The 26258-nt window shown below is 48.4% G+C and overlaps 1 protein-coding gene across 6 annotated transcripts in view; it reads right to left on the bottom strand.

Moving 5' to 3' along the window:
• ERBB4 (erb-b2 receptor tyrosine kinase 4) overlaps positions 1-26258 on the bottom strand; it is a 578634-nt gene that overhangs the window by 356900 nt on the left and 195476 nt on the right. For all 6 annotated transcript variants that reach the window (XM_035332131.1, XM_035332130.1, XM_035332128.1 and 3 more), the window contains exon 2: positions 11136-11287. In XM_035332131.1, the coding sequence (XP_035188022.1) occupies positions 11136-11287 (152 nt within the window). The remainder of the gene's footprint in view (positions 1-11135; positions 11288-26258) is intronic.

Below are 26258 nucleotides of genomic sequence, written 5' to 3' on the forward strand. Positions count from 1 at the left end.
ATTTTTTTCTCCTTAATTAGGACGGCACAATTGCCAACTAAGATCCTCCCTCCGCTGACCAGAAAAAGGAAATGCCTGCTGCAAAGAACAGTGGAGCAGAGCTCACACTGCCCTCCCACCAGCTTTTCCATCACACCTTCTCAAACTCCCAAAGAGCTTCCCAAGCTTTTCTTTCTCTTTGGGAGCTGGGGGAAGATATTTTTGATTAAAAGGTCATAAGAGCACCAAGAAAAAAAAAAAAAAAAAAAAAAAAACAGCATGAAAACACTTTCTTTGATATGACTGAATTGCCTCTTCAATGATAAACATTGCCTCCCGACAGGCTCTAACCATACGTATTTGATTTTGCATTTGATCAGTTTGAGTGATTTTGGTGTCACCCAACCAGGGACACTTATAGGCAGCGCAAGAAATAAATGGCCTTTTAGCCACATTTTATTCTTATATATGCATTGTTCTGTTAAAATAATTCATTGTATCCTAATGAAATGAGCATGACTGGCTGGAGGAATGAACGGGCGCTCGCTCCCCGGTGATGGATATTTATGCGCATGGATGGAGGGCCTGTAATGGAAGATCTGTCGTTAGTGCCTCCATCGGTTTTGTCTTCATTTCACATGCTAGGAGCGAACCGAGTGTTGTTTTTGGGGTGTAATTGATCTATAGCCGAAACAAATCAGCTCCGCAGCTAAGTGAGGAGATGAAGTGGTGGATGATCTGTAGTTTAAAACCAGCTGTTCTGCTGAGATCAAATGATTGCTTTGGCACTGAACTGATTAGCTGACAAGGGAGCGTGTTTCAGCATCCGCCCTCATTACCGGGCATCGCCTCCAGAACCTCCGGCCACGCCGACGCCAAGCACCGGACCTCATTGACGGCACGGCTGGGGTCGGCTCGCCGTTTGCTGAATGGACAGACCTCACCTGGCCTCAGTTACAAATACCAGCATTTTCAGGCAACGGGTAGGCAGGAGGGGCAGGGAAGGAGGATAACAGCCAGCAGACAGATAACCGCAACTGCAACAAATCCCAGCAAAATGTTTCGGTTTAAGCTGCGCTGCTGTCGCTGTTCTCTGTTGGTTTAAAGGCAGCACAAATATTTGCAAATATTTCCTTCCTATTTCTTTCTGCTTGCACATCTCTGTCAGTTACTGAGCCCTGCAATTCATCCCATCCCTTGCTGCACAGTCCTTGCGTAGAGATGGCTGCAGTAGCTTTTTCAATAGGTTTCCCTTTTTCAGGTAAGGTACTTCTCCACCTGAGCATCCCACAAAAGGGACAAAAATAAAAGGAGGACAGGGGGTCGTAGGTGTTGAATTTTTCCTTAATCACCTTCCATACTTTTAACTACAAGAGCCTTTTCCAAATCACTTGAAGACCCCCGAGGCTGCACAGCAGATACAAACATTTTCAAAGGGACCAGCTGTCCCAGAAGCACGCACGCTTCGCCCTGAGCCCACTGGCAAGGAGAGTGGGAAGGCCACACATCTGGAGAATACTCTTTCTTCTTTTACCTAAAAACTGCCCTGTCTCCAGAGAAATTAAAAAATGTTATTTTAAAAGTGAGAGCAACCTAAGACCTATTAGGTCATGTTTCCCACGCCCTTATCAAAGCTAGGCTGTTCCTCACAGCAGACGCATTTTCTAGTTGATCACTCCACGGGTTTGAAAGGAACCCAGCAACATCATCTGCTTCCTGAAGAGGTTATTCTACAGTTTTGCAGAGACAGCCATTAATTCCCTGATATTCATTATAGATTTTCCTTTCTCACTCCGCACGGTGTTTCTGAAGGATGAACTGTCATTGTTATTCCTGAGGTATGTATCACACGGGGTTGCGGCTTCTGATTTATGGCAGCCACAGGACACGTGCCTTACCATCCCTTCTGCTCTCCCCTGCCCGTTGGTCCTTTCTGGAGGGGACACTGTTTGCAAAAGCCCCCTTCCAAATTCAAGGCAGGAGGGGGTCTTTCTACTTGTAAGCAAGGCTGGTATGAAAAGGGGTTAAAAAAAAAGGTGGGGGAGGGTTAAAGCAAGAGTTTGAAGCAGTAGCCAACATCTCAAGCTTTCCCACTTTGAGGGAGCAATATAGCACAGTCACATGGATTACCCAGACTTATAAAAACAATAAATAATGCTTCACAACTCCCTTGGTGGCACCAAAGACCTGAATCAGTCCCAAAATACCAGACATCAGAGGGAGCTCTGGCCACTATTCAAGCTCCTGGACCATTCAGTTACCTATTGCAATCCTTTTTGAACTGAACAGCATTTACTTCAAGGGTCTCTTGTCTTTTGGGCTTGTTAAGGTTGTCTTCTTGTAGCGTGAGCACAAACTCTTTTACAAAACGCATTGTTGGTATAACCTCTCCTTCCACCGAGCAACATTAAGTGATCATTTATTTTCCCTGCACAAAACAGTGCAGGTGTTTCAAAATCAGCATGGTATTTCCACCTTCCTTTTGACATTTTCCCGTTTATTATGTTCTCACAGTACCTCAAAGCACTTCACTCTTCCTCTCTGGCAGGACTAATCACTGGAAAAGGGGGAAAAGGAACCTGCTAGTCAATACAGCACGCAGGCGCTATTAGCCTCCTACGAAACTTCAAACCTGAGCAGGAGAAGGCAATGGGAATGGTTGTGCTTAGCCACCTGCACAACCACTGCCTCGCACTAGATCCTCAGTGCATTAACCAAAACCTCCCAATCTGACCTCTCTGTGATGATGTTTGACCCTGGGGACATCTCATCTCAGAAATGCATCATCCCATACCCCGCGGTTCAGCAGGCAGAGCCACCATCAGCCCCTGGAAGCTCCAGGCCCCCAGCTCCTTAAACCAGCCCTGCAAAACGGAGCAGCTACTGCGAGGACACGACCTTGGGAACAGCCAAAATGCCCGCGGTGGGTGCTCAGGAAGGCTGCCTCTCCCTCCACCCGCACCCTGCCCACGCAGGATGCTGCGCGACACACGTGGCTCCGCAATTAGGTGGCCCCCTGATCATATCGGGGTTGGGGTGGGAGTGCTAATGCTGCTAAATGCTGCAATCTGCACAATTGTGCTGACATTTCTGAACTATAAAAGCCCTCCGGCAGGCATCTACAGAGGAAACCTTTAAAATTGATCTGGTTTAGCACAAAAACTGTTGGCTAAGCCTCCATCCATCCCTCTGCTCCTCCACCTCTTGACACAGCTTACAGCGGAAGACTTTGCTTTCCCTTTCATACAGCTTTTAGCAGCAATTCAAGCCCATTGATCCAGGACTCTGAGTCGGTGTATTACAATGCAAGATTATTCAGCTCTCTGACAGACAGTTGGTTAAATTTCATTTTGTTCCATAGTGAAATGGGATTGGAGGGAGGGAGAACTAAAGGAAAAATTGGCAATTCATTTCCTAAATGCTGAGGAAAATGGAAAAATATCACTCAAAGGAAAGCATAAAATGCTTTCCCTTAGTGCATATCACTATAAACCAATTATATATCTCTGTACCTACGATTCCTGGTCTGGGCCTCTCGTGACTTCAGTCTCTGTGGAGAAGGTCTGAGAGGGTGGGTGGACAAAGAGGAGAAGAAATAAACCTTAAAGACACCTGCGCAGAATTCGTCAGGGAAAGGAGGGAAGTGGTGGAGTTTACTCCAGCCCCAAATTAGGGTTAAGTTTAGACTTGAAAACTCATTACACTCACCGTTGATGCCAAATTCGGATAACCTCTCTTTCTGTGGCTGGAGGATAAGTACTCAATTGCTTTATAGCCTAATAAATCCATTTAGAATTTAAAAATGTTTGCAACTAGTCTTTCGTTGGTAGTTTGCTTAAATTTACCTCCTTGTTTGATTCAGTCCAGCTTCAATGAGGCCAGCACTTCCGAACGCACAGCTAGGGGAGAGGTTTACATTTACAAGAGTAAGATCATTAGCAGCATAAGGTGGTTGAAAGGGAAGGCGTAATTGCTTTCGCTTGCCTAGAGGGCAGATCAGCTTCTAAGAGAAACACTACCTAATTAAGGTTTGCACTGTTTTATTTTTAATAACGTTTTCCTTCCACCGCCGGTGTTTTCATAGTACCTGTCCCAGCAAGGTTGGGATGCTGGCACTTCGCAGACACGCAGGAGCCAACAGCATCAGAACCCACCGAGGACAGGCAGAAGAGTGTGACAAGACACCAAGCAATTGGGGAAAAAAGAAATTAGCAATCTATAGCAAATAAAGTAACAACAAGCCTGGGCAGAACGATGAATCTCAACAGTTGCATTTGTTTGCGTTATGAATTTGGACAAGGACAAGGCTGATGTTGCCCTGCATCGCCTCCCTGGTGCTCTGCGTAACAAAGGGCGGCTTCGCTGCAGCCATGAGAACAGGACAGCAAGAGCAAAAGGTATTACTGATGTCGAGCATGTGCATGGGTTTGGGTTACTCTGAATAATTTAAGTCAGTCTTCTTTTATCTCTCAGGAGTTTCTATCACTGCCATGCACATGAACCAGACAGGCTTCCCGGGCGGCAGGAGGTGGGGTGCTTCCACTACAATGGGAGCTGAAAGGGAAAAACTACAGAAAATTTAAAGAGACTCCTTAATCACCCTGACTTCAAATCTCCGTGTGTGATACAGCTGAAGGATGTTCACCCAAACTGAAGGCTTCACAACGACAGGGGCTGCTGGGAGCTGGGGAAGTTCTTGCCAACACAGGCGGTGGGGAAACAAAGCCCCAGGTTGGGATCTGTCCCTGCGTCCCCCCGGAGCCCAGCAGGAGAGCCTCTCCAAAACCTCCAGAAGCAGATGCATGTGCTGCTGGCAGGCTCATTGATGCCACCTGCTAGTTGCTCCACACGGACAGCAGCTCTTGCCTTGTGCAGCAGATTGGACACAGAAAAGCAAAAACAAGTGAACGGCACCGCCCTGGCCTCCAGCCCTGTGGCAGTGCTGTCCGATGGATGGTGCCACCTCAGCGGGGCCACCTTCCGCTGGAGAGGCACCACCTGCAGCCCTGCACCTCCCCCAGAAGCTCTGCCTGGGGAGCTGCACAGCACCTGGCACACACACAGCCAAGGAGGGCAGCTTGACAGTCCCTGGACCTAAACAGGAGCCTGTGTTGATGCAGCACACTGCTCTCCCTGCTAACAAGTGGTTATTTCAAACTCTATCTTTCATACGAAGTCACCAAAAGTAATTGCTAAATTAATGGGGCAATAACAAATGTACATATATTTGGTTATGGCTTGGCAAACTCAGCTCGAGAATTAATTGTATATTAATTCTCTTCTCTGTTTGTTCTGCAGAAGCTAAAAATTTAATTCGAAACAGAAGACTACCAGCTTGCACAGCCTGTAAGTTACACTTCCAGCCTCAACGCCAAGCCAAAATCTACACGGCAGAGCACGTCTAGTCTGGTTTTGCATTGCTGGTGGGGAAAGGAGGAGAGAGGAAAGAGAGGTTCCACTGTGGGTTTTTCAGTTCATTGTAGGGATGCAAGGTTGGATTGTGTATGGAAGAGAAGTGATCCTCCCAGCCCCATTACTCTGCCTGTTGCAATGTTCTGGACAGCTACAAAAATAAAAGAACAGAGATGGGAGGAGTATAAAAACAGAGCCAAAACCTGGCTGGGGGGAACTACCAACAGCATGAGCTGTGTGGAGAGACGGAGCTGCTGGGTTTGTCCACAACATGAAGAAAAGGTTATGCAAGAGCCAGACAGGAATAGCTGCATGCCATGGAGTTAGGAGCGATAGTGAATGCATTTGTACCTGTGTTACACACACCTGGCCTGGACAGCACGGGAAAGCCAATAGGAGAACATGGACATTCTCCTATCGATGCCTCATGAAGGGGAAAGCTCAGGACTAACACAATGCCTCTGCATGCACTGAAAGCATCCGGTGCCTTCACCTGCCTGCTGGTGAGGCTCTAGGAGCGGTGGGGTTGGGATAAAGCTGGCACAAGTTATGTCAGGTACTTCGCAGCTGTAATACTGCTCTTTGGAGCAGGCAGCAAGCACCCAGGTGCTGGCTCACTCATTTAGGCACAGGGGCAGCGCAAACACCGCTGGCTGGGTAGCGGCAAGGGACAGGAGCAGGACAGCACGGTGCTTCGAGAGGGGATGCATGTGGCTTTGGAAATGCCAATCCCTGCCGTGAGGTTGGTGGCCCTAAATTATTATTATTATTATTATTTTTAATCACCTCACTTCTTACTGTACCAACACTCTGCACTGTGCTCTTCGTAGCGGCTGCAGCACAGAGTTGCCACTTGACCACCCGTTTCTGCAGGCAGGACGGGTCTGGACGGCCACACGACCCGAGCCCTTCCTCCCCTTTGCAATTGATACTCCCTGGCTGGTTTGAGATCAGCTTATACTGCCGAGACTATTTTAAGCCATGTTTTCTGCTAAAGCAAAGGGAAATGAAGAAAAAGGCATCCTCCCGGAGAGGAGCTGTATCACAGATGCAACGCGCAGCTGGCCTCTGCTCCCACTCCACCCTCTGAATTTGGGATCCAACTCTCTTCAAACACGGCTCGGGTTCATCCAACACAGTTGGCAGCTGATCACGGCTGGTGTAAAACATTTTGTCCATGCCAGGAGCACGGCCTGGCATGCCCCTGGCCTCCTGTAACCCCCCCAGCGCAGCAGCTGCTTTTATTGCCGTGTGTGCAGGACGCCTCGGCCAGATTTAGGCAGCAAGTCGGAGGTGTCCTCTTTCCTCCGAGATAGTGTGTGCGTGGCACACACAGCCCTGCCCATCACTATTTACTGCTGCCGACACACGATTTGGCTCTTTATGCTTTGTTTCTTATGGGTAAGGTCCTGGGAGGGCAATTACAAATAAATAAGGACGTGTATTTGACTTCCAGGTCTGTAATTACCTGGTACCTGTCCAGCCAAGGATAACACGTGCTGCTGCGGCTGTCCTGATGCAGCTCACGGCAGGAGAGGTGCCATGGGGCAGCTTTGCCCAGCAAATCCTCCTCCCCCAGCTCTACTAGGGCCGATGTGCAATACCTTCCAAGCACTGCTGGGGAAAATCCCCCTCCATGTAGGCAGAGCCATCCTAGAGCCTCTCTTTTCTGGGGTCTCCTGACAGGCACTACTCCCTGTCCCACTCCCTTTCTGCTGAGCTGGGACCTTCTCCAAGCCTGTCAGCTGGGAATTAAGATACCATTTTGTCGCAGAAGAGGATGCAGGCTGCTCTGCCAGGCCTTCTGGAGCCCTGTCTATCACTGCTGGGACCTGCCGAGCACACTGGACGTGGCACTGCACTCCTGTCTCTGCGTTCCTCAGCCCAACGCGTCCGCCCAGGCTGCAGGCTCTGTCCCTGCTCCATCACCAGCTCAGCAAGGCAGCCTGAGCTTTCAGAAGGGACTTGATTTGTTATAAGGGACCAGAAAGCTTTCTAAAAATACAGAATACTTTCTTTTTTAAAAAAATAAATAAATAAATAAATAAATAAATAAACAAACAGAAGCAGTCCTGAACGCCCAGGGGCCAGGCAGCGACATTTGCAACCAACTCTTCCCTGGCCTGCTCAGGCGAGCTGCCTTCCTCAGAGGGGCTCTGTCTGACCCGACCCTCCTCCCAGACTGTAACGCAGCCAGAAGCAAAAATTATCTGGATTCTCAACGTAACACCCAAACCCTCAAACTCCACCTGCCACAAAGCCTCAGGGCCCTGGTTTTCACAGCCCACCCAGTTCTGTGTGTCGACACGGGGACGAGGTGGCTACACATTGCTGCAGACACAGAGCAGCTATAAAGCTGCCTGCTGGGCTCGCCTGAACGACACGCAGCTATAACTGCTAACGGTGCTGCGGTTAGGGGAACTACAGAGGTAAATGAATAAGGAATTTATCAAGCGATGGTAGATCATTTCTGAAGGCCGTTGATTGCAGTTAGAAATAAGTTTCATAATCATTTGGGAGAGTTATTGCAGCGAGCAGCGCAGAACTTCAGTCATGTCTTCAAAAATAAATAATCTGAATTGGTTAAATAAAATCCAGGGACAGGAAAACAATTTACTGCCTGCGAATTGCTAAAAGGCTGAGGATTAGTCTAAGATAACTCTTGTTTACTAAATGTGTTCAACAGAAGAACAGTGCCTGCAGAAGATGATTTTGGGGTATACTAATTGTGTTTTTCATTCAGCAAATTGAACACAGAGATGCCATTAAGAAGTAAGAACTGCCCGCAATACAAGCTGTCAGTTTTGCCCAGTGAAACTAGAAAAAGGTCCTGCTTCCAAAACCAAAGCGTCATTTCCAATATGAACCAGTGCATAGCTGATCTTTTCTGAAATCCCAAACAGGGAGGTAAATCTCTGCTCTGGCTTCAACGAGACTCAAGGAGCAGAGCTGGTGGAGCCAGAGGCTGGCACACACAACAGACAACCTCGGGTTGCAGTCGCTCTCCCTCCTTCTGGCCACCCACGAGCATGGGATACCAAGCTCCCAAAACCAGGACAGCAGGATGGGAGCATACAAGAGTGCTAGGAAAAACTGGGCATATATGCAAACCCTTCTTAAGTGAGTGAAGCTGCTTGTGATCTCACCCTCTCAGGCTCCAAAGCTGAGTGGCTGAACATTTTGTTCAGGTGCCAGGCAGCCCTTTTTAGTCTTAATCAGCAGATTAAGTGAGCTAACTCGTACACGTAAAGCAAATCTACATAGGGAATAAATGTCTGAATAAAAATGAAAGGTGGGATGCTGATCTTTTAATCTTCCTTGGCACAAATAATCTATTTTTCACCCCCACTTGAATTCTTTTATAGTATTCATTTATTATTGCATGATAAGAAGGTGAGCAGGCCTAGTTTGCTAGGACTTCCCTCTAAGCTGGGGGCCACCTAGAAGGCAGGTGGGCACAAAGAAACCCTGTACTCCTGAGACAGATGCACAGGCAACACAAACCATCACCTGACTGCTCAAAGTCCACGTGGTGGAGAAAGAGGGCAGTTGTTGCAAGAGACTGGGAAAAAAGGTGAGTAGGCCAGAGGAGCAGCATATGAGTTGCAGGATGAGTTCACCACGCTGAAGTCTAGGAGAGATAAATAGCCCTTCATTTGGTTATCTCCCATCTGCCACCTTCATTTGGCAGTTAAAATCACTTTTAAAATGATAAAACAAGTAATATTGCCTAACTAATGAATGTTGAATTATCGGCATAAATATGCCAACATTTGTTTATTTACTTGCCTCACCGAGAACACGTTCTCCTCTGTTTGGTTTTCTATTTTAATGACCACAATTTATCACATTACATAGACTTGCAGTTTGCTGGGGTTTGCTTCAAGTTCTGCTTTCTGCTGCGATTTCAGTGAGAGTGCAGGCTTAGGTAAGATAAGCTAATGCTAATAAAAATGCAATGGTAACTGTTGCCAAGAAGCAAACGTAACCAGAGAACCTTCGTTTACTACACAAGATCCTTTTTTTGCTCTCATTTGCTGGTTTTACCGCCTCTCATTTGCTACCATTTTCCTCTGCTTGCAGCAGCTCCCCACGAGGAACAGTGACCCCCCCCCTAATTCCCAATTAATTTGCTCTCCCCACCTACCTGTTGGTCAGAGCAAGAAGGATGGGAAGCCGAAGCGGGTGAACTACCTGCGATGAATCTAATCAATTCAGAGGCATGCACGATGGCCCCGTTGGGAGTTTCAGGAAGCATCTGAAACTCCAGTGTTGCCTAAAGCAGCGCAGGGATCCCGCCCTTGCATGAGGACTCCGCTGCCCGTGCAGTGCAGTGGGAACCGTTAGTCCAGCTGCCCCAAGGCTATCTATTTCGGAGCTCAGGCACATATGTGTTTTCCCCACCTGTCACAACTGTGAAATGTACAGATAGCATTCACTTCCTAGGCATTCGTCGCTCAAATTAACAGGCAACCTGTTAGTCTGAGTGCAATTAGCACCCCAAACTTCACTCCAGACGTGTATCTGGTAGCTGAATTTTGCTTGCAGATCTTTTCACAGCCTGGTGTATGCTCTGAGCAAATATAGGCGATGTATAGAGCAGAAATCCTGTGAAACCCCCAACAAATTCAACACAGAGCAACGTTAAGCACACTGTCAGAGACTCTGCTTTGCCTTTGTTAGATGCCGTAATGGAAAGTTCAAGTTTTTGTCAACTGAAACTGAGCACAAGGCTCACCCGAGACCCGGCAAACAGAACGCCTGAGTGTAACACAACCTGCAGGGCTGCCCAGATGAAAACTCTGCTGCTCCCCTACGTGCTTTTCACAAAAATGTCACTTACATGCAGACACGCATCTTGCCACGTGACAGGAGCATTTTGCAGAATGATATGTGAGCGATACCATACGATACAGGCAGCACAAATCCTTATCCGTGTTACAGCTTGACTTCTATTTGAGGCCATGACCTGTGCAGTCTGTAACCATGAGCTGTTTTCAAACATGGTTCTCGCACCAATTTCATCTATGTGCATTGGACCACTCCTTTACCAGGGTATTTTTTTTCAAACATAATCAGTTTTGGCATGCCAAATCATGATGGGTTTAAATTCTTTCCATTTGGCATTCACCTCCTACTCCTTGTAGTTGCAACCAAGTTAACAGGTAATGCACAAACCATGTCGAAATACTCCTTCACAAACACAAAGGCTAAAAGCACGATATTTAAACAAAACAGAAAAACCTCTAAAGCAAGAAGTGGGGGGATCACACACCCCAGGCTCCACAGTGAAGAGGGTTTTATGTTAATTCAGTAAACGCCGTTTGTTTCAGAGTTCTTCCCTTGTTTACCCTACTAACCAGTCCACATAGTGCATTTTATCAGGATAAGCTTGTCCAAGCCAGCAGTGCTTCCCTGCACTGCTCCAGCCTCCCTACACACTACCCTAAGAGCTCCGGACCTGCTGGCAGTACACAGTCATAGAGGCCAGCAAGGTGTCACTCTCCTGCGTCTGGCACAGCTTTCTCCCTCACGTCCTGGACGCATGTAGATGACATACTCAGAGCATCTGTCACAGCCATGACGTTGCCCTTGTGCTCTGTGCATCTGTGACATTTTATTTGCCTCTTCTCCTGCAGGCTCTGGGAGGTGGTGGGCAGGAGACCTGCCACCCTCCAGCCCAGCATTGTGGCTACTCCCCTGTACACAGAGGATGGAGAGGAAATAAAGAGGAGGTTGCTTACCCGCAGGAAGGAGAGGTCTCGGTTGTGTTCGATGCTGGTGATTTCCAGGTTGCCCATAACTACCTCGCAGTTCTCATAGTACTTGCGCAGGGCCCGGTACTGCTGCTCCAGGTCCGAGAGGGAGCTCAGCTTGTTCTCGGTGCCAGCACACACTGCAAGAAACCACAGGACAAACACAGTCAGAGAGAGTAAGGAAGAGGGGAGCAGGAGCAGAGAAGGAATGAAGATTTATACCCAGGGATAGAGGTACCTGGAATAAAAATTCTGAGTTAGTCACAGGACTGGGTATCAGCAGCAGAGGTGGGAAGGTCCACGATCATCTCAGCAATAAATACCTCTCACCAAAGGGACTGGGTGCTGGTATTTACCACTGACTGTGCAGAAACATGGAAACCGCAGAAACGCAGGACAAATGGAAAACGAGTTGACCCCAGCACATTAAGAGCAAAAACCAGGGCCCAGTGAAGTCCCTGGATACAGGATGCTGAATACTGAGTACTCACAAATTTAAGGATAAGAGGCCAGACAGACCTGGGCATCTCTGCTGACCTATGCAGTCCAGCATTTTTCCTATTCAGCTGACATCTAGAAGGGCCTGTCAAGAAACCATGAGCAACCTGGCCAGAAGGCTTGTACCCAACATCCTTTTCCCTCCTCCTTCCTGAAGTCCCCAGCTCTTCTGAGCTCTGCACAATTAAATAGTAAAAGGCAGAGCAAAAGCCTACTGTCTTTCCGCATGTCACCAGACTGTGATCTGAATGCACAAGGGAGCTGTTATCAGACGAGTTAGGAAATACCAGCCAAATACAGTCAGTTTTCAGAAGATGTTCTTTAATATTACAGTACTCTGTCCTGAATCTTCAAGTTCCGTTCAAAGCCAGTGCCAAATCACAGCTCTGCTCAGTCTATTAGATTGCCGTGCATTAAGCAGCGACGAAAACGAATCCAGGAAAGAAACACAGAAGCAGGATTTTACAGCAGCATTTTTTCATGCAGCTCTCAGCCTGCCATAAGAGCAATGCTACTTAAATGGTAGAACATGGGGCTGGCATTTTATTTTATTTTTTTTGCACACACTTTTCCTCTCTACTGACAGCTTGTGGGCTGGTCTTATCTGCGAACAAATTAATCTAAATCTACCCGAACTTTTGAAATGGGCATTATAATATGCAAAACATGAGCCAGAGCAGAAGAGCATTTCTGGAGCCATTCCCACTGCTGGATTAGATCAATACAAACAAAACCCTCCATGACTGGAGGCCTAATCAGTAAAATTGGCTAAAACATGCTCTTCTGAATGATGCAGGTCCTTTTTCCTTTAAAAGACCAAAAGCGATTAGGTTTTGGAGTACTGCTATTATTGAGTATTTACTTACTACACCCTTTTTGTTTGTTGTTGTTGTTTTGTTTTTTAATAGAAATGGGAACAATTCTCATCTGCGTCCTCTGCCGCGCATCTCGCCTGCCGCAGAGCAATCTGCTCCAGTGCCAGGGCGATTCAAGCCTCAAACAGCCGGCTGGCGAAGGGCTGCGGGAGGCAGCCAAAAGCCCCCCGACTGCTCAAAGTTTGCTCCCAAGGAAACTCCCCCTGCCCTCCAAATGGCAGCTGAAAGCTGTTCCTCCTCAACTGGGATGCCCCACCAGGGAGCAATACCGGGGCTGGCATCACTCTAAGCCATTTGTGGACTCAGGGGTAAGCAGCTAATTCTCTTTTCTCACGTTTCTAGCAGCTGAAGCACAGACGAAAGCAGAACAGGCACTGCATAGGACTGCTTTACCATGGACATCTTTGGTCTAGTTACCAAAGGAAATAACGTATGGGATGTAGGTTTTTAACACTTCCTATGATTACCCAAATTACAATTTCAAAGTTCTCACCAAGTTTATAAACCTGAAATATTTGAAATACATTACAATGTGCTGCAAAACAAAAAGTAAAACTACTGTCTGGTTGACATGAATTTTAAAATAAACACCACCTGATTCCAAGCTGTGATTTAAAGCACGAACATTCCTGGTTTTGAAAGTTTTCTCAGAAAACCTTACCATTTAGAGTAAAACACTCCAAACAGGATTTTGTCCGTAACATACTTAACGGGTATTTTTTAGGATTCCCACCTTGCTAAGTGGGAGTTGCTGGAAGGATCAACCACTGCTGCATCGTCTTTTCTGAAATACAAAGCCCCATCCTATCATGGATGCAAAGCTTCGTTCAGATCCAGGGATCACAGAATCATAGAACAGCTTGGGTTGGAAGGGACCTCAAAGATCATGAAGTTCCAACCCCGTGCCACGGGCATCAAAACCCTTCAGGAAGATGCCCGCGTGTCCCTGCCAGAGGCCTTTGGAAAATGTTTGCTTCCGATTACAAAATTGCTTTGTTTGTTTTTTCCTTGAAAGCAGCAGCAGCATCTATCACACCAAGATTGACTGTGTTTCCAGCCGAATAAGTATTATTCTGTCTTAAGGCTCCCGAGGACTAATAAATAATTTCTGTTCCATTTCGTAATCGGTGCTAAGGATCAACATAGCTCAGAAAACAATTCCAGCAGCTCAGCTAATAAAGCTATCCACCGCAACACTGGTATTTCATGTCGCACGCACATTAAATGTTTCACAAAAGCTAATTTAGCCATTTTTTGCTGTAAGGAGGCAGAACATTTGGAGCCTGCTCTTGCAGCAACAGGGGTGAAACCAGCCGAGATGTAAACCAGGGCTGGAAGTTTTATTAGAGGAAGATTAATTTTGTACAACCAAACCTTGCAGTAACTACTGCCGGCTTCTGATAATGCTATGGAAATCAATTCTTTCAGATGAATAAAATCTTAAAAGCAAATTTAGAAGAGCTCACGTTGATCTTCTAAATTTATCTCGCAGTGATTCCAAGCATTTAATTTCTGTCTTAGAAAAAAGAAATCCCCTCTGGTGCATAAAGCCTTTCCTCGTGCCAGCTCACACCTGGGCCTCTGCTGCTGGGAGATGCGTGGCAAAAGGTGGCCATCTCCCCCGCCAAGGGAGGAAAATTGGCACAGACTGCCTCAAACCCAGCAGTAGTATGAGACAGACTCTCCTGCATGGAAGAGGGATGTAACGGAGCTGATACTCTGCAATATGTACCCGAGCTGGGAGAGCACCTCCAGCCTTTGTGGTCTTCTGAAACAGTACTGGCTCTCATGTGTTGTCTCAGCTCTTTAAAATGAAGTGCCAAAATAAACACGAGCACAACAAAGCATCGTGCCATGTGCCTTGTCGTGCCTTACAAAACCGCTGTAATCTCAATTCCACAGAGAAGCACCTCTTCAAATCACCTGGTTGTACGCTGGTTATCGTATATAGGCCCAGAAACTGATGAAAGGGATGAAAACAAAGTCTGTGTGTTGAAAGCAGTCCCTGCACCAGATCCTCTGTTAATAAAAAAAAATCCTAATTGGTCTGTCTCTAACAGGGTCAGCAAAGTTCTAGCTCAGATGCATCTCCAGCCTGTAGCTTCTCCCAGCAGGGAATGTGAACGTAAATCTGCCTTGGCCTCTGAGCAAGGGCACTCTCAACTTGCTCAGATTTTGCACAGGTGCCTCAGAGAGGAAAGCCCTTCAGAGCCATTTCAGTGCTGCACACAGAAAAATCTGACAACCCCATACATTTTCTCAGACAGAAACCCAGGGAGCAGCTGACCTGTGCCAGGCTACCCCGGTGCCACGATGCTCTCAAGTACATTTCTCTACAAACATGCTATCTGCAAGCCCTTTGCCATGCCCTCTCCTGGAATTACGGTAACAAACCTTGCCAAGTGCTCCTACACGGGTGTAGAAAGCCACCACTATCGTCATCCAAACGCTGAAGGAGTGCACCTTTGCATCTGGGGAGCCCTGTGCCCGCTTCTCATCTAACCCCCAGACCTGGGTGGTTTGGGGAACCGCACCCTCCTGCAGCGCAGAGTGCAGCCAGTGGAAACAAAAACAAAACTTAGAGATTCCTCTTCCCAGTGACCTGGAGTAAATCTCTGGCTTTTCATTCTAATTCATTTTATTGACGTCTTGTAACTCTGAGGACCCTTTCCCATGCTCTGCTGCAATCCAGAAGCCAGCTCACCTTGCAGCAGGAGCTAGGGAGCTGCCTCCCTGCAGAGGAGGGTGGAAAGGGGCATCCAGCTCCCAGATAAATGGGCATCCTCCTCCCATATGCAGGCCTCACTGGCAGAACCACCAATTCTCACTGAACAGGGGATTTTAAGAAGGAAAAAAAAAATCCATCACTACTATTATTTTGTGCCCACTCTGACCGTTGTGATGGCTTTTCCCTGTCTTACCCCTCTCCTTTGGGCACCTGTGCAGAAGGGAGCAGCCGGTGGGGCTGGGGACGTCAGGTGGGCACCAGGACACAGCAATCTTGGCCATCACAGCACTGGACCCCCAGCATCACCCACACATTTGTGCTTCAGGTTCGGTTGCTTACTTCTCGCCAGCTATCTCAAGTGACAGAGAGCTGTTTCGGCTCCTAATGGCCCCAATTACAGCAGTCATAATTGTCCATATTGAAGTGAGTTTACATTTTTTCATCAATATTCATGCATATGACTCTGAAATTAATTTCCCATTGACATTTTTTTTCCTAACGAAGCCACACCATTTGGATGTTCGCTCAGAGGCAGGAAATAGTGGAGGCATTTTAAAATGTCCTTTAGTTTCTGCTTTTTAGGCCATTATTGTGCTCAGCTCCGCTGATGACAAATCTCTGTGTTATATTACAAAATCATTTCGACTCAGCCTAATTCTGGTTCTTGTAATTCTAATTGGTTTTATAATCCTCCCAGCTCAACAGACGAGCTAACTTTTGGAAGGAGGGCAACAGGTTTCTTTTTTTCTTTTTTTTTAATGCAGCTCCTCTCTGGATTTGCCTACGGTTTGAGTGATCCAGGAGAAAATACCGTCACCTCCATGCTGCCACCCTGCTGTCTCATGCGTTCGGCCAAGCAGCGAGGAGGCATCACCTTGAGCATCTGGATATATCTCGGGACTCATCACAGCTGCTCCCGGTGCACCCCATGGCCCCAGGCTCTGCCTTTCGGTCTTCCGAATTACAGGAAATTTGAGCGAGGAGGCAGGAGAGCATCTCCGCCTGCACGCGGCACAACCTCTGTTTGGTGATGCGTTTGTCAAGCGGGCCAAAAACACAAGACAAGGCTTAAATGCTCCGAGTCGCTCATTTATTTAAGGAGCACAGAATTATACATTCCTTTATCGCAGCCAGGAGGAGCCTAACAACATTTAGCACCTCTTCCTAATGCAGCCTTTTTGTACTTCCCCCTAATTTATTTACTTAATTAGCTGTCTTTATACAGACAGCGCCATTACCAGGGTTTCTTGAAGGACAGCTGAAGTAACTGTTTATTAATAATTGCAAACACTCCTGGCAACTTGCAAGACCCCCCAGCTGGGGGGGAAATACTGGAGCCCCTTAACGAACAGCTAATTACCAGCAATTTCACAGCAGCCCCCATTCTTTTCCTTCGGCTCCCGGCTCTCAGCACTAGCCTGGGTACCCTGCACCCGCACAGAAGAAGGGGAAAACAGTTTTAATCCTTTCACTACCTTACAGCTCTCCTTAAATGAGCTGCAAGCCCTGCGTTCTCTTGCAATTAGGCACATCCTAACGAAGGGAGGGCCTGCCTGCCCTTACAGCCCGGCGGATGGCTCCTGGGAGAAGGTGAACACCTACTGCAGGTCACCACCTCTTTTCCTTTGACCCCATCAGCTTCTGGAGAGCATCTTCAAACTGGAGGCTTCCCTTCCCTAGGTGAGGGGCTGTAATGAAGGAAAGCATCATTTTCTCTCTGCTCCTAATTACAAGCTCAGCTGACACAAGCGTTTTCCTTCCGTAAAGCCTGCTCTGTGCTACAACACAGCCATCCCCTCCGAACCCCACCAGCTACCATGGCCCCTGGGTCTGGAAATGTGCACCGAGCCCCCTTGTCTCCAGTGGTGTTGTCACAAAAGGAGCGGGGCCGTGCTTTATGGGGGTGGCCCCACCTCCGACGGAGGCTCATCAGATGCCATCTGCAACGGGCAGATCCCTCCCAACATTACAAACACAGAACTGAATAGGCACAGTGGAGACTGCCAGGGATTGTAACTTCATCGAGAGGGATTATTTATGTGCGCTGACACCTTCCCAAGCTGATGGCACCCTGTCTTTGCACCGAGCTCTCCAAAACCTGTTTGGTTGCTGCTATGCAGCGTTATTTCACTGATGTAGCGCTCGTGTTTGCATCAACCAAAAAATGGCATCAAACCGTTGACTAGATTGATACTGCGGCATTTCAAGGATAATTGCCTGTGCCGACCGTGCCGAGCCATTGTCATCTGCTTGTTTTATGCTAACATCTCCAGCGTTGTTTCTCCTCGTGTCCACGCTGCCATCGGAAAGGACAACATGGGGAAGATGTGCTGCAGGACCTAAGTCACTCAAAAAAAGCCAAAAACAATACCTGAGGCTTTGCCAATGCTGGTGGTTTTTTCCATGGGTGCATACCAATTTATTTTCCCTGGGTACTTCCCCTTCCCTTCTTCTCCCTGCTCTTCACAGACATATACACACACGCACACACACTCTCTTTCCTCATTTCATCATATTTCCAGGGTAAATAGTTGCTCCTTAACTATAATGTAGGTACCGGACTTGACAAGCAATTAAAGCAAACAATTTCCACTCGTCTAACTTTGCCAAATTAGTCATCTGCCATCTGCTCCATCATCTGGCTCTCCTTGAGGTCTTGCTGGGAATCTGGAAGCGCTCGCTCCGACAAGGAGGCAGCAGCAAAGCCTCCAAGCTGGCGGGAGCCTGAGGGATGGGGGGGGGGAACACGGGGACACACATGGCCCCACGCTGCTCGCTGCCACCCCCGGCCAGCAGCCCCATCCCTGCTGCAAGCAGCTCGCTGGCGCCGGCAGTCAAACCAGCAAGTTGCATGTCGTGCTAGAAAAGCATTTAAAATTCAAGATTTCTTTTTACAGCCATGCAAATAAATGCTTAGCGAGGATGAATGCACGGCATAGAGGGAGCGTGGCATTTTCCTACCAGCTGCAGGACGCAAAAAATAACTTACTTTACTCAATGTTTTCAGTGTTTACAGTTTTTCTCCCGATGAAGCGCCAGGCCAAAACGAGCAATTAATAGACATTATCTAAGAGAGATTGGAACGGCCTCTGCTCCCTGCACCAGGCTTAGTCTGGTCTTAGATCTACAGACTGCCTGCTCCCGCCTCATTTTCTGTGCGGTGCCCAAAATTAAGCTTGTGAATGCAACTTCTAACGCCAAGAACCCAAATCCTCCCCTACAGCACCAAAATACAGCCTATTACCAACTCCTCCCAAGATGAACGAGTCTGCAGATAACTGATCCCGAGTGATACAAGGCCAGGCGTGCCGGGGCAGCTAGATGCAGAGGGAGGTGCCAGGCTGAGGGCACGCGTTCGCAAATATTGCCGTCCCTGCTTCCCAGCCTTGTCCTGACCAAAGCAAAGCGGTGGAAATGATGGAAATGTCTACGGCCAAGCCAGCTCACAGCAGCGGGAAGGCTTTGTGGTGCTTCTTCAGTGCTGGTAGGTTTGTAGAGGAAGGCCAGGTTGGCGGGGGGAGATGATGGAGCATAAGCACACAGGCGCGAGCTGAAGGGAGGGAAGCACTTGGGCTGGTTTTGTACCTCTGCCTTAACCGCCACTTGATGTAGAGACACCAATGACATCTGCTGCCAGGATGGCCCCAGACCTCCTTCCCGCTCATGGAGTGGGGACACGCAGGAGCTCTCCTGGGGCCGGGGGCTGGCACAGAGCAGTGCCCACTGCTAAGAAGCAGCCGCCCTCACCGGCAGCTCTGGCTGCCCTGCTGGGACTTGCCAACAGCCGGGGACTTCGCTCGCCTGGCTGCCTGCTCCTTCCCCGGAGGGGCCCCGAGTGCTGCAAGCATTCGCTCAACTTAAATGCATTTTAATTAACGTTGTACAAACACACCGAGCTGGTGCGGGCACAAGGGAGCACGTTCATTCAACGTCGGCCGGATCCTCATCCCCAGAACTCCAGCGGGAGCCCTGGCAGCCACTGCAACAGGAAGGGGATCTCAGTTCTCACTGCCAGTATGATATTGAAACACTCGGCCACTCGGGAACCAGCCCTCAGATCCTGCTTACTGCTACTTAAGTACTGTTTGCATAAAAGATGCAGCTCAGGAGGGGTAGGTGGGACGCGTGCTTTTATATCTACCCGTGTAACCACGGCAATTACTCACCACTGAGGCACACAGCAACTGCCCCGTCGTTCCAGGGTGTGCACGAGCTGCTGGAATCTCCCTGGAAATTCCCCTGACATCTCCTGTTGATGTCATTCTCCCTTTGCATCGGTATTTATCGCATAATCCAAAGACCACCAATTAGAATTATTAAGGTAACTATGGAATTGTAGCACACAAAGAAGTGGACTGCTTCGGAAAGATCAGCCTCCCCAAATTCTGGCAACTCCACAAGACAAAACCACAGGAGAGGGTTAAACAAAGCTCCTGGACAAACATCTGGGGGAATAAGGAAACCCAGCACCGCTCTGGGAGCATGCTGGGGCTGGGAGCCCCCATCCAAGGGGCAGGAGTGAGCCCAGAGCCACAGAGCTGCTTTGCCCAGCTTGCTTCAAGGGGACGGAGTAATGCAGGAGAGTGCAATTAAGAACAAACAAAAAAACCCACACTATTTTAGCAAATATGCACCTGTCTAATAAGCTGAAGCTGCACGCAGTTTATTTTCATTGATGAAAATAACAGGTTCTCAAGCAACACACGATATCCTTGTCAAAAAGACAGGAGAAATCAGCTCGTGGGAGACAGCTGAAATGGTAATTACTGAAACCTGGAAGCCAGGGAAGGTTTTGCCGTGTTGATGCTGGGGAGCTGCGGGGGCTGATGGCACCGACTGCCCAGAGCCAAAATGCTGGACCCTGCCCGTAGGGAGGTCACCACGTTGAAGCATTGGTCTCAAGGGCTCTCTTACAGAAGCCTTCCTTGACCTGAGGCTGTGTTTTCCTAATTGCCCATGGCCACACAGAGCAACAAAAAACGTATGTTATTAAACCAAGTTCAGATATCAGCTTATAGGCAGGAAAAGCAAACTCCCAGTAATGGTTCTGTGCAAGAACCTTTTTTCTTTTATACTGTAGATGTAAAAACCCACAGTCTGGCTTTAAGCTAGTATCTTCCCCAGTTGTACTTCGCGCACGTTGCACACAGCTTCACACACATCACTGTGCCTCCCCTGCACGGCACCCTCACACCACCAAGCTCCTGCTTTCTCACACCTGCGTGCTTGGAACTGAGACCCTGATCCCACAACATAAATACAATCAAAATAAAAAGCTAAAAAACCCACCAGCCTATCCTTCAGATGTGCTGAGCACCCAGTCAGGTCTTCTGAGGCCCCTGAGTGCTTCAGCTCTGCCAAACACAATGTATAAACCCTTACCTCTATTGCTGAAAAGCTTTTGTCCCTATTAAAAAGCAAAGGGACTGATTTTTAACTTCACTGCGACTGTTGGCCTGCACTGCTATGAAATCCCTACAGAGGGACGTGTACTTCAATTTATGACCTCCTTGTATAAGAGCAGAATATTCAGCACAGTGCTGAAGCTTCCTCCTATTTTACCTGGGAAGTGAGGGCTGCAGGTCTGCATTGGACGAGCTCCTCCCTCAGTCTCCCTGACTGCTCAGAAAACACACAAGCCAGTTCCTGAAATCACAGCCGGGCTGACTTGCCCCTTTCTCATGTAATTTCTATTGAGTCTTCTCAAGCAGCTTCATTTTCCAAGGCTATAAGGAGGCGGGGGTGTCACAGGTGCTGGGAAATTGCTCCCCAAATACACTTCACTTGTGGTCGGATCAGGCAAAGCATCCTCAAAAACCCCAATTGTTTTCCAAGCCCAACATATCATTTGTTCTGGATTTCCTATAAGGCATGTTTGTTATTTTTTGTCTCGTGTACTTTCAGAAATGATCCCAAAAGACAAGCTCTAAGTAACTGTAGCCAAACCTGCGTATTATGAATTCGTTATGGATCAGTTTTCTCCAATACGCTCCCTGTTAATGTTGCTTGTTCCTTCTGTTGTGCTTCTTAAAATGCACTCCATACATATTTTATAAAGGTCTGGGTTTCTTTCCCACCCCCCCCTGGAGACTGCCCTTAAACTTCTGTCCATTGATTGTGCCGGTATCAATTTGTAAAGGTCAACAGAAAGCTGCTCTGACAGCCCAACTCAGAAAGCAGTTTTTAAATGAGCTGTTTCTCCTCCTCTACAAAGAGAGATGCCAAGAAAATCAAAACCTGAGGTCTTTATTTCACTAGCCTGACCGGTGGCTTTGATAGGCTTCGCAGCTCTGATGGCCGCACACCGCTCCTTGGGAACCTGAGCTTGTTTGAAGGTTTTAAACGACATCATCTGAACAAGCAGGTTTATGATGACAAGAAGCACATTAATTTGCACCTCCTCCGAAAATCCCTGCAGGCCTTGATTAACAGAGCTCCGAGGGTTTGCCGTAGAAACGCCACCGCTGTGTGGTTTTGGCCTTGTGCATCCCGTTATCATACACGAACACCTCGCATTTCACACTACAAATGCCCCACTCCAGAAGAAGCAGGCTGTGCCAACCTATTTGGATGCTTGCTTCAGGTTTGCACTGAAAGGACTGGTCTGGGGTTGTGATCAAAAGCCTCTTCAGAAGGCTTCTGCCCTTTTTCCCCCATCCCATGGTTTACTGAATTCCTCAAATTTATAACCACCGAATGTAGGGCTGCACAATTTATGTCACCGCTACACATGACGAAAACCGGCCATAAATCAAGGACAACAGTTATATGAATGAGCATGAAAGTGCAGGGAAATGTCACAAGATAGCAATAAAATACCTTCCAAATGGTAAATCCCGGGAGCAGGAGCACCATTAGCTTGAATCCTCCGCTCTGCAGCAGGAGGAGTGTTTTATCAACGGAGGCATCGGCGCTGGAGCTCACCTCCCTTAATAACGGGAGGGCCTCGGGATGGCAGGGGGAAGCGAAGATGATGTGCAGACACAAAATCACCATCCCATGCTCCTTGCCCTGCTGCTAAGTCTATGTGGAACAGGAGCACGGCCCGTATTTCAGCATCTATGTAAGCACATACACGTAATAAAGTTGGTCTTTTGGGATTCTCTCTTTTCCTAGCCCTTTTTCCCTAAAATGAGGACCCTGTGGAGGGCTGATCCTTGCTTTACCCAAGATGCTCACCCCGCAGCGGCCACCCAGGTCTCCTCTGCAGACGTTGCAAAGCAGCTTTAACAGACACAGACGGGACACCCCTTGCCTGGGGAACAACCTGCCCAAATCTGCCAGCCAGACCTCCCCAAGGGTCCATACAGCAGCCGGGGAGGGAGTCAGAGGCAGCGCTCTGGAAGAGTGGAGTGAGGGGTTTCTCCCGGTAAGCAGCCATAAAGCCTTCCACAGGCTTCCCATGAGATTCTGGCCTTTTCCACAAATGCTACCCGCAGAAGAATGGGCATTCCACAGCAAAACATCCAGAGATTTGTTGGGATGAAGGCAAGGTGATGCCTTGTACACACCTGGGGCAGCTCCAGGAACAGACTAAATGTGAGCCACCGCCTCCCCGTACCCCCGGGCAAATCTCTTAGCTCTGTGCACAAGCCGTTCCCCTGATCCTTTTTAAGTACAGCTAGGAAAAATCCCAAACCTATTTCTGACTTCATAAGAGGACATTTACAAGCACCTTTACCCTGCAAATGGAAACTGTTAGCTCTCTGTTAAAATAACATGTCCCAGTGATGTGCCAAAATAACCTGTTTTCTGGTTCTTAACCTAACACAAGGGTGAAAAAAAAGGAAAAGGCACAGCAGATGTCTGGTTGCTTTTTTTGAAGACACAGATGACATATTCCCACAGACCGAGAGCAGCTTTATATTCCCGTATCCCACAAGACGACACAGTGTTTCTGCCCAAAGCTCTCCCCACCCAATTTTATTTTCTCAAACACGGAGAAAGGTGGGTGAGTGACAAACGCCCTGCTCCTCGTGGCCGGGTGGGAAGCAACGGGCACGTTATCAGCAGCCTCATTAAGGAGAAAAGGCCAAGAAGCAATTTTCCCAGTGCGAACAACACCGCTCCCGGGGTCCCCGATTCATTAATGCCTTCCTCCTCGCTCACTCCACTTAACTCCATTAAATTGAACCTGGGAAAGGCGAGGAAGGTGGGAGGGGGAGCCCGGTGGGATGCACAGGGCTCCCGGCATGTGATCCCATCCCAACTTGTGACCGGGGCTTTGGCCACGGCTGCACGCTTAAGTGATGCAGGAGCACGTGCGGGAAGAGTGGCTCGGTGCAAATTTACCCGCTGCGAAATGCCCTTGGAGCTGCCTGCCTGTGACGGGTAAATGGCACGGAAGGTCAGCGAATCTCATTTGGCAGCAACGAGTAGGCTCTGCACTGCTTCAAAACCCCCTTAAAAACACACGCACCCACCCCAAAACCAGCAAAACCATATCATGGGGTGCGGAGAAGTTCCTGGGAACAGGGCTGCCTTGTTTTCCCTCCTTAATACCGGCAACTGCTGTGCTTACAGAATGTGTTTGCTTTTTATTACAGGCAAAAAAAAAAAAAAAAAAAAAAAAAAAAAAAGCCCAGCTAGGACCGCTAGGAACAGCTTAATTAATAACAATTAGCCACAGCACAATTGTGATTCAGGTGGCGTTTTGGAGCATGAAGGAGAAACTTGACACTTCTGCTTGTGTGCACGGACATAAGAAATTCCAGGCAAAGTTAATGGAAAGTGAGAGGCTGAGCAACGCCGAAATTCAAATGTACTGTAAAATTACTAAATGATTTCAATGTCACAGGAACGCGCCGCGCTGCTTCTGGGATTATCAGCCCTGCCGAGTTTTAATAACATTTGGTCAAACACCTCGGCAGCACGTCGCTGGGAAACGTCCACGTTTCCCGAGGGAGGGGAAAATCCCTTTGTTCCTTACAAAGGGAGAGGACAGCCCAGAGGAGGTGCCCCGGGGGTCCGATGCCGGTTAGTCAGGGGCCAGCCCTGCGCCCCCCAAAGCCGCACGGCTCCCCGCAAAGGGGAAGGACGCTTGTAGGAAATTGCAGTTGTCTGAAGCGGTCGAAACACCTGCCAGTCACGGCGGGTTTCTTGGCCGCACTCCCCGCGAGGGGGGCTGCCTCCCAGTGCCTCCGCCGTAATTAGTGTCACCGCAGTCAGATGCAATTTATGGTTAAATATACACGGGGAATACGAAGACAGTCCCAGCGACTGCTTTCAAATGAGAGGAGAAAGGTAGGCTTCAAAGTGTTCGGAGGGGAACAAGGGGAAGTTCTTGGCTGGCAGATAAATGGGGCCTGCTACTAACGAAGGGATGTTGGCACCAAGGGTGCCCTTGCCTCAACGTGGCTGCCTTCCTCCTAACAAAAAGTAAACGCATCAGGACAAAATGAAGCTAAAAGAGCAAGTTTTAAAAGCAGGAAAAGAGCTGACATGGGAAGACACATCCAGATTTGCACCTTGTTGTCAGCACACAAACTGTTTGTGCAGAGCAACCTGGAGAGCTTGGCACACGCTGCACGCCCAGGTGAGATGCTGGGCCAGGATGACATGGTTTGGGAGGCCGGTGCGGTACAGGTGTGATGCCACTAGAAAACCAAGTGCTTCGGGCTCCTTGCCATGAGTAAAACTGGTGTTTTCTAAAATTGGCAGACCTAGAAAAGAGGGAGGGGGCTAAAACTGGAGATGAAGGCAGGTGGCCCATGCCCCAGCAAACGCTACCTCAGCAGAGCACCACCCCCCCAGGAGAAAGCTGCCGTGTTCACTACCATACCGCTTCCCTCATATTTAAAAAATCTAAGCCATGTTGTTGGAAAACTGTATCTCAAAGTATGAAAACTGTTCCAGGGTTTCTGGCAGAGCCTGCAGACAGACGGGCCAAAAATACACTTGTAGCAGTGGGAACACATCCCGCTCATCCCTAGCATTGCTGCCCCAAGGGCGCGCAGCCAGTCCGTGCGCTGCTGCTACCTGATGCCCAGAGCCGAGGAGATGGAGACCACCATGTACCGAAATTACCGCCTTGTCCCTGCACCTGAGTGAGTCACGTGCAGTGAGAGTGTGGCCCCCAATATTTAATTCCTGTGGGATATCTGCAAGACCCCTCCCTTGGCCACGACAAATTCCCATTAAACTCAGGTTTGACATGAGAGATCATCAAGAGAGCTGCTTGGGGCATCAGCCCCTTTCCCACTGCTCGTGTTGGACAATAAATACAGCACCTGAAAAACAGCTTTGGACCCCACTGCATTACCTACATCAGTCTGAAAGGTTTGTGGCTCTCCAGACCCAAGGAAGAGTGAAACAAAAATATCCCTTACAGATCATCTGGCCGTAGAGAACTCAAGAAAACCTCTCAGGCACCCCTCCAACCCGACACACTACTTGCACACCGCCAGACATTTATGCAGGTGATATTCCTCCTTAAGAAAGGCATCGCTTTCAGCTTAGCTGCCTTGCTTGTCCTCAAAGGACAAGGAAAGGAAAGGTCAGGCCTGAACCTGAAACTAATTGTCCCTGTGGTCTCAGATCTTAATGAAACAGATGAAGTTCAAAATCAGGTTTAATGCTTGCTCAGCTTTAGCCTGATGCGCTTCTTCCCAACAGAGATTACAACTGTTTGTTGTTTAAAATACGGTGCCCCTAATCCTCCTGAAAGGTTGCAGAAATCATCCAACATAGACACCGTGCTCTGCAAATTTGCCATCTGGGAGCTACAGGCACTTACGGAAATGACTAATTCTCTACTGCCCTTGTCTCTAGGTGAATGTCTCCCACAGGGCCGGGGGACAGTTCGAGGCACCACCCAGGAAATAAGGGCCTGATCAGCCCACCTGAGACTGGCACCCCAGCCTGGGGGCACGCTCGATGCACCCTGCTCACCTGGGAGTGGGTTTTCATCCCGTCCTTAAAAGCAGAAGACACTTTCCAAGTCCTGCAGGGACATACTGAGCTCAGTTCTTCCTCCTGCTCTTCTTTCTGCTCAGGCTGGCGGTACATGAT

The sequence above is a fragment of the Oxyura jamaicensis genome, chromosome 7, assembly GCF_011077185.1.
Source record: "Oxyura jamaicensis isolate SHBP4307 breed ruddy duck chromosome 7, BPBGC_Ojam_1.0, whole genome shotgun sequence".
Classification (NCBI taxonomy): Eukaryota; Metazoa; Chordata; class Aves; order Anseriformes; family Anatidae; genus Oxyura; species Oxyura jamaicensis.